Below are 13,134 nucleotides of genomic sequence, written 5' to 3' on the forward strand. Positions count from 1 at the left end.
GTAAGTTTAGAAAAATCAACATCTATGTAATTTGCACCAAGATTATTAGCAGGGGAACCAACACAAGTGGCAGTTTCATAGAGGAGCTGCAGAGTTGTGAGAAATGAAAATTTCTGTTTGCCTGTCTCTGTCCCAATCTGAACTAAAACCAAATTTTCAAAAGTGTCCTGTAACATATAAACCTTTCTTTTCAGTAAGTTCTGGTTCTGAAAAGCAGATATGGTCAAATCCCAAGAATTACAGGTATTTCTGATATTTTCTAGCATGACACTACATGTGCTTTTTTGTCTGCCAGGTCAAAAAAAAATTAAGCTGGGAGAAAGAAACAACAAAACAATGAATAGCAAGCAGATTCACAGCTACTGCAAATGTAAAAGCCTGTCAATACAGAAGAAGAATGTTACGTGGACCACTTCAAACCTTGGCTCTCGATTTCTCCTGAGTAAATTAACAAATGTCTCTATTTCTTTAGCCGTGATGTGTTTCTCTAGCAGTTTTCTGTTGTTGTGCAACAAAGCTGTGATGGTGTCTTCTGCCAGGATATCATAACCAATCTGGGACTGCATGACACAGAAGTTCTTAGCAATATATTCCTGAAAAAATGAAAATTCCCATGATGACCTGTTAAGCAGTAATGTTTTTCTTTTAGAACCAGAAGCATCCAGCTCAATTAGCAATCAAAATAACCCTCAAAACTTTCCTCTCTGAACTGGCCTGAACAAAAGAACATCTGAACACCTAATATATGTACCCCAAGAAATAGATTCAATATTCAGGGTGACTAACTCTTCTTATTCTTTCATAAAACAAAGGAATTAATCCATGAAAATACATACAGAATTCCAGAAATGGCAACCAATTTTTTAAGGAAAAATCAAAAGGTTTTTTTAACGTTTAAGAAGTTTTCTTTCCTGAGTCTTCCCTCCTCCCTTTCTCTCCCTCCAAGACAGAAATATTTCTGTAAAGCATTTGAATGAAATCAAAGAAGCCACACATAGCAGTTCAATTTTTTATCTCTAGTCCCTTTAGTCCTAACGAAGCTAGTGCAGTTTTTCCCCACTGCAATACGCAAAGCACTCCAGACCATGTTCTGAAATACTTCTTGCTCATGGGGAGTCTTCAGCAGTGGGAAATCAGGCTACCTGATAGAATAACCTCTGGTCTGATTCACCGCCATCCCTCTACAAATACTTAAGCAACAGAAAGACAGTTTTGCAGACTTCCCACTCTATAATCCAGAGTCCAAAAGCATAATTTTAATAACAGAAAGCTCATGAATGAAGCAGTGGACCCCAGTCTCAGTCTGAGCCTGTGAAAGTATAAGGTGAACATATGATATTCATTGCTGATCACCCAATTCATATTCAAATGCCTACAAAACAAAAACACTGTTCCTCAGCATGAGGCAGTATATGACAGTGACTTCTTATTACTAACCTACACAAAACCCAGTCCTTTCACCATTACCACAGAATCCCACTTGTAAGTGCAGAGAACAATGTCAAACCCAGGATATATTATTGCAGAAATCAGGAGGAAAATTCTCTTGAACACCACTGACCTGGTTCTTCCTGTAGTCCTGTTGGGAATGTCTGAGAACTCTGTAACATAACCTTAACATGTATTTGTAAGGAGCGTATCTCTGGTCACCTAGGTCTTCAAGTCTCAGCATCGATCCTTCACCTTTGTCCTTAAAAGGAGCTTTGAGGATGCCAAATATCTGTTCAAAATCAAAATCACTGAGAATGAAAATCAAACCCAGATTTTTGTTTAACTTATAGCAGTCAATGGAAATGTCCTCTGACAGGATCAGCAGAAGGGCCTTATTGACCAAAGTCTGAGGTGAATCACTGTACTTATCTACATATGACTAAATACAAGTGGGGGCACGATCTCAGACATTACAGCTTTACACGTTTAGCTTTACATTTCCCACCAACTTGATTGACATTGCTTTCTCTTCACTGCTATCCCCAATTTTAAACATTGTTAGTTAAGTGCATTAACTTTGGATAAATTAAGGATGAAAAGGAGGACAATCCTGGCTGCTGTCCAGTTTCATCCTTTTCCCTTTTTTTCTTCTAATTTCAGTAGGCTACTTAAAGAGAATATTAATTTTGATTTACATGCAAGTTGGCCCTCATACAAAGTCAGGGATCCATACGAATTCTTCCTATATGGGGAACACTTGCAGGATTGGGACCATGTTGCAAGCTTGTTTCAAATTCCATCAACAATTTGCTATCAAATGTAGTCTTAAAAGTCATTGGAATCACATGAAACTAAGAGCCATAAGACATGGCCCCTCATGCTTCTATCTGATTCACAGACCAAGAGGTGAGCCTTGACTAAGTAGTGTCGTATCTATCCAATCCAACCAGACACAAACCCAACATGGCATAAGCCAAGTTACCTAAAAATAACATTTTCTCAAATCACTCTCTCCTACAATCTGTTTGTAAATACAAGCCAGTCGTTAATACTGTAGGACATACCTGAGCCAATATATTTTGTTCCCTCATTAATTTTTGTCGTTCACGGTTTGGCTTGGTAATGACCACATCCAAAACTTCCTGCCCGTTATTAGGCACATCAGCAACAAAGAAAATGAGATCTTCCAGTAACTTGGTTACAAACCTAGAATGAATAGACAAATCATTATTATACACAATCATTCAACACTTGCTAGGATTCATTAAGAAAGAAAATCACCTTTTAGAACAAGCTTTATCTAGCACAATGGAACTTCAATCACTGCAAAGTTAAGTTTGACATGTACTTAAGGATTCCAGACCTTGGTTCAGCAGAGGCTTAAATCCATCACAGGGATGTTTACCAAGGCATTAAACAACAACCAGAGGGGAAAAGGGAGAAAAATACAGGATGCTGGATTGATGCAGAGTATTCAGAAATCCAAAATCTGTACCACCTGGCCTTAAGGGCCAGGAACACTAGAGACACGCTCTTATGCAGCCTAGCAAGGATTTTTATACTTTATCATGGACATGGGTCTGTGAAACAAGATGATGGACTCACTAGAGGAATAAAAACATTCTGTCACTAGACTAGTTCCCTACTGACCCAAGAAACTATTGAAAAATGACGATATTTATTTCACTCTTTGCTACACAAAAGAAGATTTGGCAGAAGCCAGTGCTAAAAAGGACACAGGCAGTAGTAATTCCTTCTCTCCTACCTTCAGAAAATGCAAAAAGAAAGTGGTCATTGCTTCCTTGTTACTAACATACCTCGCCAGGCATGCACAGAGACAAGTCTGGATGCCCACAGATTTCAATGCACCTCCCTTAAAAGAACTTGCAATCTTTTACAAACAATTCCCAGCACATCTCCTACCCTGGATGCTTCTCGCTTCATCTGAATTTGGACAACATCTAGCCTATAATTACTAAACCTATAGGCATGCTAAGAAAGTGGCAGGAAGATGCCCAGTAGACTTTCAAAGTCACCTCTGGGAGCCAGACACAAAGCTTCCACTACCCACAAGAGGGCTGGGCTGTTCAGTTAAACCCTCTGAGTGAGCTTTAGTTCTAAAAGTCTCAGCCCACTGGTGGAGAACAGCAAGGTCCCCCCCAACAGAGAAACTAGAAAAGGCAGATGTAGGATGGAGCAACCAGGAAGAAATTATCGGGGACGCTACTTACCTAAGCAAGAAGGTGATAAGACAGGGAACAGAGGGGGTTTTTTTACAGAGGAAATCACAGGAACAAACAAATAACGGCACTATTCTGAAACCACTCTGAAATGTCTTATGTGTATTGTACTAATCTGTCAACATCAAGACTTGACAATACTGGGTTGCAGTGACACAGCAGTGCAAGGTTAATACAGGGATGTCACACCTTGCTTATGTTGTATTCCTCTCTGGTTCAACTCAATCATGAAATTGCCCATCAGCTTTTCAAGGCTGAGTACCAACACTCAGGCCATTACAGATCTGCCTGTTACGATAAATCCTCCACCTGATATTAAACCATCTGGTCTAATTGCTACTGACAACCGACAGCAAAAATTCAGTTTTATCACCAAAAATTAACATTTTCGGCAAAAAGCTGTATATGATGCACGGTGGAATAGAAGTTACAAATTAACACTGCCAGAGACGCTGTCTAATATTCAGTTCAACCACAGACAGCTGAAAACAAATAGCGAACTACATCACTGGCAGTGGGATATATTTGGCTACAACGTACAACAAAACCCCTTAATTCAGGGGCGGGTGTGAAGAACAGACATCCTAATAGCGCTACAGCTGAAACATGGATGAATGCGAAGGATAAACACCAAAATTATGTAAAATAGGAAAAGAGAACAGGGAAAAAGTAGAAATAAGAAAGGAACTATTAGGGCAGCTTCTCGGTCACTCTGAAACTTCCTTCCACCGCTTTCACAGCATAAATGTGTGGTACAGTGAACTCCACACGAATCAAGAGTCCTGCCATGCTGCCCACTGTATAGGTGGCTTTCTTGTACATGAGAATCAAATGCAAGAGACCCCCACATTACAGCACAGAAGTGGTTTATCAAAGGAAATTCAGCCAAACAGTTTGCATTTGCTGAGGGAGCTACCCATTTATTTATGTGGCCAGTGAGCTGGGGAAGAGCTGTTTACTCCCATTTTAGAAATGAGATACACAGACCAGCCTGAGGTGCAGTAAGGACATTCTGACAGAGATGGAATCTAATCCCAGGCTAGCACTTTCAGCACTGAAGTGTCCTCTCCCAATTGCCTCTCTGTCCACATGGATGTTACTAACTTACTGTGATGCCATGATGTTATGAGTAACCAAACACCAATTAAGGCAGGAAAAAAAATAAAAATCACTAACCTCCTTTCATTCTGGGTTATTGTTCCATTCTCCAGCTTTTTAACAGTTGATGCTAGAACCTTGTTTGCATCATTGGCAAAGTCCAAGTCTCTGACCTCAGACAGAGGAACCGATACAATGGCAAAAGCTTCTTTGTCCTCTTTTGTTTGGCACGTCCCAATCTGCAATAATTTTTGGTTTAATATAGGTAAGCAAGCCTCTTACCTTTATCCTAATTATTATGCATATTTTGTATTTTAGAAGTGAGATCACCAGTAGAGAACTTCAGGAATGAGTTTGTGATTTCAATCCCAAGACATACGTGTTTACCTTTAACATCACAGGCCTCTCTTCATCAGTGTCTATTGGAATGCTGGTACTAGTGACCCAAGTGTTAGTGCATAAATGCCTCAGTCGGACATACGAATTCCTAAATGAGAGCAAAACAAACAACAGGTTAGATGGATCAGTCCTGAGCTGAAATGGGCAAGGTGGGATGCAATGCAGTACGTGGCCATGACATGAGACCAGAGGGCGTGAGTCACACCAGCCACTCGTCATAAAAGGGTGAGAGAGACCTAAAAGATACTGCAGTACCCTTTTCCCTTGTCTCCTCCTTTCTCACCCATAACAGAGCTGCAACAAGAACAACATCTTGGGATTATGCAGAATGCTGGTTTTAAGTATTTATATAAGCCTAGAAGTAAAGTATTCCTCAAAGAAAAAAATTAAAAAGGAAGGTGTTATAAAATCCCAGCTGAATAGAAATACATTTCATGAATAAAACCAATTCTTTTCTTATTTTTTTCTGCAAAGTAACGAACCCTTTCAATCTGTCACAGCACAAAAGCCAGAAAGTAAAACTGACCATGGTTTCACAGCTTCACCATTATGATCTGCAAACCCTTGTTCCAGGGAGCAAGCATTAACAGTACCAGTTCTCAACTGAAAATCAAGTGAACAAAGAGCAGACATGAGATTCTTCTAAATTCTTTCCATATGATAATCTGTGGTATTATCAAAAAGCAGAGCTGAGAAATCAATTACAATTTTTACTCTGAATTCCACTTTTTAAATATATTCACTGTGGTCTTCATTCACGCTCTCCCTTTCATGCCGATGGGCTTTGAGTATTCAAGTAAGCAAATTATCTGGCAAAACTTAGCATAGCAAATACACTTCAAAGCTGAACACATCAGTATTTGCGGGTACCCAGCTTTAAAATCCACCCTCATAACAACTAGCCCCAAGTGTCTGCATGCCCATTCAGTCACCACCAACACCGTGTGACTTATCTAGCCAATCTCAGCTAAGCAACACAGTTGAAATTTCACATATTCACAATTAAAACCCAGAAGCCACTTGCTGAATTCATTTGAATAACAAATGTGTTCAGTGGCATCGTGATCTGTCAGGGAAACGGAAGCCCAGTTCACCATACACATTATTTTGTTGGGAACAACTCAGTTAGATCTATTAGCAGTACAGTTCTTTCAAACAGTGTGCAGGGCTCAATTCTGTCCTCATATATATCTGTGCAATATTTAGCCCATTATTTTTCTTTTCACAGGCTTTCTTTAAGTGTCACTTGTTTCATCCTTATAATTATTTTACCCAGTCACAGCAGCAGTATCATGTTTTATACATCCCTTGTTTATCCATGAACACTCCTCAAATTTTAACTGAAGGATAATACTTGCTCGTGTTTGATTTTTTCTGCTTTACTCACCAGCATAATGCTAGGAAGAAACCCTGTCAATGCAGCACTACTTTTTTCTTCCCCCCCCCCCCCCGCCCCCCCTTTTTTTTTTTTACCTTGGAACCAGGCAATCAGCTCTCTGAAGAGTGGTGGCATCCAGTTCAAAGAGAGATGCGATGTCATTTCCATGTGGCACAGAGACCAAAGTATACATAATCTTCTCCCCTGCTTGGCGTTTCTTCTTTGAAGCAGGAAGGTCGCCGTCTCTCTGCTGATTAGGCACAAGGGTTATTTGCTTGCATCAGGACCCATTATAAATTCTCCAATTACCTTGCGGACAAGACAGACATCTGAATTGTAACTTTTCTGGTTTTTTAACATTCTAGTAAGAATGTACCATGACTGGCTTTGGAGTGTGTAACACAAAGGATGCACTTTGCCCCAGGTACATGGGGTCTCAGACAGTCATTATAACAACAGCAGGTCACAAGCTACAGAGAGGCTGCAGTACTGTATACATTATTACTTGACACCTACAACTTCAAAAAACCTGTGGTAGTTGCAGACCCTTCACTCCCAACAGATGTAACTACACAGTGCTGGTTTGGAAAGGGACAGGGTTAAAAGAAAGAGAACTAATGAAAACTGGATTTTTTTAAAGGGGGGAAGGGATAAAAAGAGTAAGCAATTTGCCTGATTCCACTGTTGTTTTATTTAAGTTTGCTCATTTTTTTCCTCTCATATGGCCAGAATCACAGTAGCACACTTTCCAAACAGCAAGAGCCAGAATATCTGCTCCACTAAGATCAACTTGCCACTGCGGGGGGGTGGGGGGGGAAGACACACGGATGGACTCACAAAGCACCAGCTAGGTTGTATTAGAAATCTTAGCACAGGCTGACAATGCATTGAAGGCTGGATCCAACATAGGTCTGAGCGTGCCCACTGAAACTGGGTAAGTTCACTCCCTTCAAGAAGCCTAGCTTTCAAGTGACATATTTACGTTGTGTTTGTGCCTCAAAAAAGGCGTGCAAATCTAAGGTGGCCATCTTCCTCCCACCATCCACTGAAGGTCCAGGGGAATTTTGTGACCCAGCGCCACTAAGCAGCCATCTTCATCTTTAGCTACCTACACACCTTTGTCTTCACAGGTGCCAAATCCTACTTTCCCTAAGCACATATCTTTGCTTGAAGGAGTAATTCGGAGTCTGTGCCTGTAAACACGCAGCAACCAACAGAATTACTGACATAAGTAAAAGCTGCTCCTCTGGGGTGTTGAGCTACACATATTACAAAAGACTAATAACCAATTAAGAGACTGGCAGCCCAGGGCCCTTCACGTACACAAAATATATCATGGAGGGAAAAGGAAAAAAGGAATGAAGCAAGCCAAAAGAGAAAAATCAAATGCTGGAAACCTGAAATACTATTATAATGATTTATAGTGCACCACTAGGGAAGAGATGTACAAAGCAATGTAAAGAGGCTAGACTGTACTTGGTTTGCATTAGTACCTTGACTAAAGCCAAACTGTTAGGAATAATCAAGGGCAAAGCTCTGATTATTCATATTGCCAATTGATTAAGCAACAAAATCAAGGATGAGTGAAAATATGTAAGAAATAGCTAGTTATAATCTCATTTCAAGGAACTTTTTGAATCCTTCCAAAACATCCATTTTTTCATTATCAAGCCTAAAAAAGGCCAGCTTTCCATCCCATTACTTCTATGAAAGATAGAGAGTAGGAAAAATACAGGAAGAAATCCTCTCAGAAATTTTTCTTAGGTTCATCTAGTGATTAGAGTATTGTCACTAGTTTTTGAGAGGAAGGCTTGCTGAGACAAAAAGGAACCCTCTCCTGCATCTTGCGCAAGAACAAACTCTTATCTGGCAGTCCCCACATCCTTCCATACTCTATGCCCAAAAATAATAAACAAAATTGCACATAAAAACTTAACCTGTAAAGACTGAGAAAACAGCCAAAATTTTTGTGATTTCCATACACATTTTGTTTTACAAACTCAGGATGAGACCCAAACTGGAAAGGCAGGCAAACTATAAAAGAACCCGCTTAAGAGGTGTTTGTCAGAGTCTAACATCAAATGAAAATCTACTTCCTAAATTTCCAAACAAAGATGGAAAACTGGAAAACCAGTTTAAAATTCAGGAGGTCTGTAAAGGGGTGAATGGCACAGGATAGTTTAGAACAGCACCTAGGCTTTTTGATATTTCCCATAAATTACATTCAAATCTAGGTAGGGTTTCCCAGAAACTACCCACTCTACTATAACGTCCAAACTGAAAAGGCCGGTATACAAAAAGACAGGACACTTCATAATTTTATGCATTTTCTTCCCTGGGGCTCTGGGAAAAACACAGACCAAAATATGAAACCATATATTCTACTCTGTGTTATGAAGGGTTTTTTTCACTCGCTCATGACATAATGTCTGATCATCTCCAGTAGGTCATTCAGCATGAGTATGTATGCACATGTGCAGGTTTTTATGACAGGAGGCAAAGTCAAAGGCAGGTCTCCTGTGCTTAAGTAGTTCATGCTAACCATTAGCTCTGTGGAGAAGTTCATCCTGCGGTTTGGGGCTGACTCCACTTACTCACTAGCCTCCTTAACAATTGTATAGATGCTACCGAGCAACAGAGTTGGTGCATCAGGCCTAAATCCCACCAACCAAGCTTGGCACCTGTCAAATCAGACCTGGCATATGAGCAAGAGATGGTTTTCCAAAAAGAAAGTCCACTTCAATGGAGGGCAAGACAGTGTCTGTAACACTGCTAACTGCAATGCAAAGCTTAGCCGAGCAAAATCAGACCTACACAACAGCTGTACAGCGGTTTCAGACTGGACTCCAGCACAAACCTCAGAACTCTCCTTATAATGTTAGTTTAGGATCTCAGACACACCTCACAACCCAACCTGGATTATGGGTGTTAAGCATTAGTCAATGAAAAAAGACTTGTAACAAGAAGTGACCCTGAACTTGACAGCTCTGAAAACAACTTGCATATAAGGAGTACGAGAGACAAAGCAATTGTCATCACATATGAGCATACATGGATTTACGTCTGAATTTATGTCTGAGTGCATGTGCACCTTCCTCTGTGTGAGAGAGAGAATGCGCACACACTTGCATACAGAAAGTTTCTTATGATTAATTAAATTTAGTAAGCAGTCATCAGAATCTGCACCTAACCTAGCCATTATTGAATCAGCAGATGAGTCTATAAGAGGACATGGAAAGAAGTGGAAATATTAGACTATTTCAAATTAATCAGACAATATGATCAGCTCAGGAGAAGCACTGCATTCCTAAGCAGATGAAAACAAGATGACATTTGCTCAGGTAAGAAACTGGCATACGAGCAGATGCAGCCAGCAAAACGGGATTCAATGAAGAGAAGGGAGGAGAAGAACGGTAAAAGGTCTCAAATGCAGACAGAAGAAAATTGAACTTAAAGGAGTATGAAGAGGAAGCCAATGAACAGTTTCAGAGATGTTGGTGATGTGCTCAGTGACAGCCAAGGAAAGCACTCCCAAGACTTCTTTTTAAAAAAAAAAAAAAAAAAAAGCAGGTGAATTACATGTTAGGAGTATAGAGAAGTGCAAGAAACGTGGCTAAAACAATATTAGCAAATAGTAAATTCACTGAGGAAAAAACATTAGTTTTGATTGTGTCAAACTAGCGATAGGCTGTCACAAGTCAAATCAGATACATAATCCAAGGGGAAGAAGGTGGAATCACCTCACTGTGCTGTGCATTGGTTAAATCTCTCACAAGGATGAAGGAAGCACACATTCAGCTCCTCTTCTGCCTGGCAGGAGTTGGACCTACACTTTCCAAAAGAATGACCCAGTCCAAATACCTGGTGGTACGAAGAGCAGAGTCAGCCCGCTCTGCCTAGCAAAACCTAAGGGTCCACCCGACTAGAGGGCTGTTAGCCCGCCCGTCGCCAGCCTCACTCCGCAGCAGTAAAGCAAAGCACACCGCTCACATGCGCAACGGGACTTTGCCAGGAAGGGGAACCGAAAATACTCCTACCGCACAGCCAGCAGCCCCGGCACTCTTCCAGGAGGGACTCGTCTAGGAAAGCGAAGGCTGAGAGTTCAAAAAAAGGTGTCCTAGCTAGTGAAAACAAACAGCCATTTTGGTGAGGAGCGGAAATGCTCATCCGGGCTCACAGCAAAGTCCGTAACTCCTGAGCTACCACCACTGATTTGCAGTGCATCACACCAATTTAAAAAGAAGCTTAACAAAAAAAAAAAAAAAAAAAAAAAAAAAAACCACCAGACATAATATGGTGTTTGCAATTTGAGGGGCAAATTTAATGTAACTGGAGACAGATCCCAATTGTAATCAGAGACAAAATAATCAAGTACAATCAGATTTGTCTTTCTTGAGACTTGTAGCCCAGCAGACAACCCTTCTTCACAGCTCTTAATATAATCTGCTAGTAATTGTGACCTAACCCAAATCCCCATTATTCACCTCAACTGGGTATCATACCTAAAATTCGGGAGAATTTTGGAGTTTTGCTTATGGAGGGGCGTTCCTTTCAACTGCAAAAAGCAATTCAAAAACACAACAGACCTGAAATACCTTTTCTTTTAGAAACCCAATCTACAATTCCAATTGGTAAAGACACCTCTTGTGGCACAGAGACAGACAAGGATAATACCCTGCTCCGGAATGAATACATTAAGCTGCACTACAGATTTCAGCAGAAATTAAATTTAATAGCAGCCAGAGTTCTGAAAATGCCTGTTAAATCCAGTACAATGTGGTATCTCAATACGTTAACCCAGTTTAAGAAGCTTTTACAAAACGAGCGTTTTCAGAGAGCGGTAATGTGAGCAGAACTCCATAGGTTAGATGATTTTAAAAATTCTATATGAAAAGAAAGTCGAGTAAATTAATGGCCAGCCTTGCTCCTGCATGTTATGAAGCCCTGGCAGACAGCACAGCAGTTAGCCTCCTGTAACACCTTCACTGTTGACTCATTTGTGAGTCATCGCATTTTTAGCAGAGACATCACGTTGCAATTCTGTTGTTAGGAGCCAGAGACATTCTGTAAGAAACAATGTATGCACTTTCAGAGCTGATTCAGACCTGTGTGCAGCAGCAGAATAATAATAATGTGCCAGCATCCATGTCTCCCCTTCTCCCCCCGGCCTATCAAGCGGTCTGACTGCTGGCTTTATATAAGCAGAGACACCGTTATTTTAAAGCTGATGATTTTTTTTTTTAAATGTTTTTCAGATTGTTTATTGCCAGGTTAATTCCTAACCAAGCCTTAAAAAACAAACAAACAAACAATAAATACCCCAAGCCCATTGTACTTGTTTAAACTGCATCACCTGTGTCCCACATTATAAAATTTTAATTAAACAAACTTAGTTGTTGGAAGGTAACATAAAAAAATAATAATTTACAGTGTTTATCAGAAAAAAAAAAAAAATCACCTGAGTTGGAAGCAAGAAAGCAACATTGAATTGCAGAGTTGTTTGGAATTCATAAATATAGATAAACAGAAGTCAAAGGAGGTATGTCAAATTGCACCTAGAAGCCCATGGTAGAACTGTCCAACTTCTTTACAGGAAAAGCAAATGCATACCAATTTCAATCCTAAGAAAAATCTCAACAATAAAAGCCAGTTTTGAACTGGTTAGGATTAGCACTCTCTCATGAAAATGCAGACAAATGGAGTTAAGGTACCTATCCAAAGGCAGCCTTTAATACAAAGGCGCTAACAAATGCCAGGTTCCCAGCTGTTCTTGACATTTCCCCAATGTTTATAGTGTTCTTCTGGATGCTGTACATTTCTGTGATTAGAAATAATAGACTACTTTGCAGCATAAAATAACACCAATTTTGGCTTTAATGGGAGCTGTAACACAGAGCACTGTGTTTTGTTGCACAATACACTACAATCTCCCAGACTTCAAGAGATGAAGAAGCATTTTTTTGGTAAGGCCTTTAAATCACAGAAAGGTCTTCCCATTTAAAAAAAAAAAAAAATCTTCTGGAGTTTAGAGGTGAGAAAAATATGTATAAAGAATATTAAACAACTCATTGTAAGGCCAAATTTTACCAGAAATAAAAGCAGTGTTTCACAAGACAATTTGGCTGGATTCTCAAGAAGCAGCCCATAAATGAGCAATGAACCGCACGCCAAACATAGCTTTAATGCTTGGGAAGAAAAGTCCTAGTGACTTCCAGTAATATTTATGCTCTCCAGAGCCAAAACCGTTTCAGACTTTTAAGTCATTTAAGGCAAGGCAAAAAAGATGCACTCAGGCAGAACCTAGGTGTCTATGTCCACTACTGCACCACAGAAAATCCTTCTCCATTGCTGCTTCCTAAAATTCAGTTGCCTAAGCAACTGTGATCAGGACTTGTAAACCAGGCAGTGAACATGCACAAGGAGCCTTATCGCACATTTAGGAGTTAAGGGTTGGCATGAAATGCACAGATGGCTGTGCTGCCTTTAAAACCCAGATGACAGAGAAGGAGCTGGTACCCTTTTATCCAACAGACTAGCAGAGAAAAGAAAAACACAGGCTGCAGGCTCAGTTTCGTCCTCCAGTTGAAA

At 40.2% G+C, this 13,134-nt stretch overlaps 1 protein-coding gene across 3 annotated transcripts in view; it reads right to left on the reverse strand.

Annotated features, from left to right (window-relative positions):
* ITPR2 (inositol 1,4,5-trisphosphate receptor type 2) overlaps positions 1–13,134 on the reverse strand; it is a 263,348-nt gene that overhangs the window by 179,754 nt on the left and 70,460 nt on the right. For 2 of the 3 annotated variants that reach the window (XM_075727982.1, XM_075727980.1), the window contains exons 11-16: positions 6,642–6,793; positions 5,157–5,256; positions 4,848–5,008; positions 2,496–2,637; positions 1,562–1,720; positions 421–593 (exon numbers count right to left, since the gene is read on the reverse strand). In XM_075727982.1, coding sequence (XP_075584097.1) covers positions 421–593; positions 1,562–1,720; positions 2,496–2,637; positions 4,848–5,008; positions 5,157–5,256; positions 6,642–6,793 — 887 coding nt within the window. Of the gene's footprint in view, positions 1–420; positions 594–1,561; positions 1,721–2,495; positions 2,638–4,847; positions 5,009–5,156; positions 5,257–6,641; positions 6,797–13,134 lie in introns of all 3 variants that reach the window. The other variant, XM_075727981.1, reaches the window with a different exon arrangement.

Source organism: Pelecanus crispus, chromosome 1 (assembly GCF_030463565.1).
Source record: "Pelecanus crispus isolate bPelCri1 chromosome 1, bPelCri1.pri, whole genome shotgun sequence".
In the NCBI taxonomy this organism is placed as follows: Eukaryota; Metazoa; Chordata; class Aves; order Pelecaniformes; family Pelecanidae; genus Pelecanus; species Pelecanus crispus.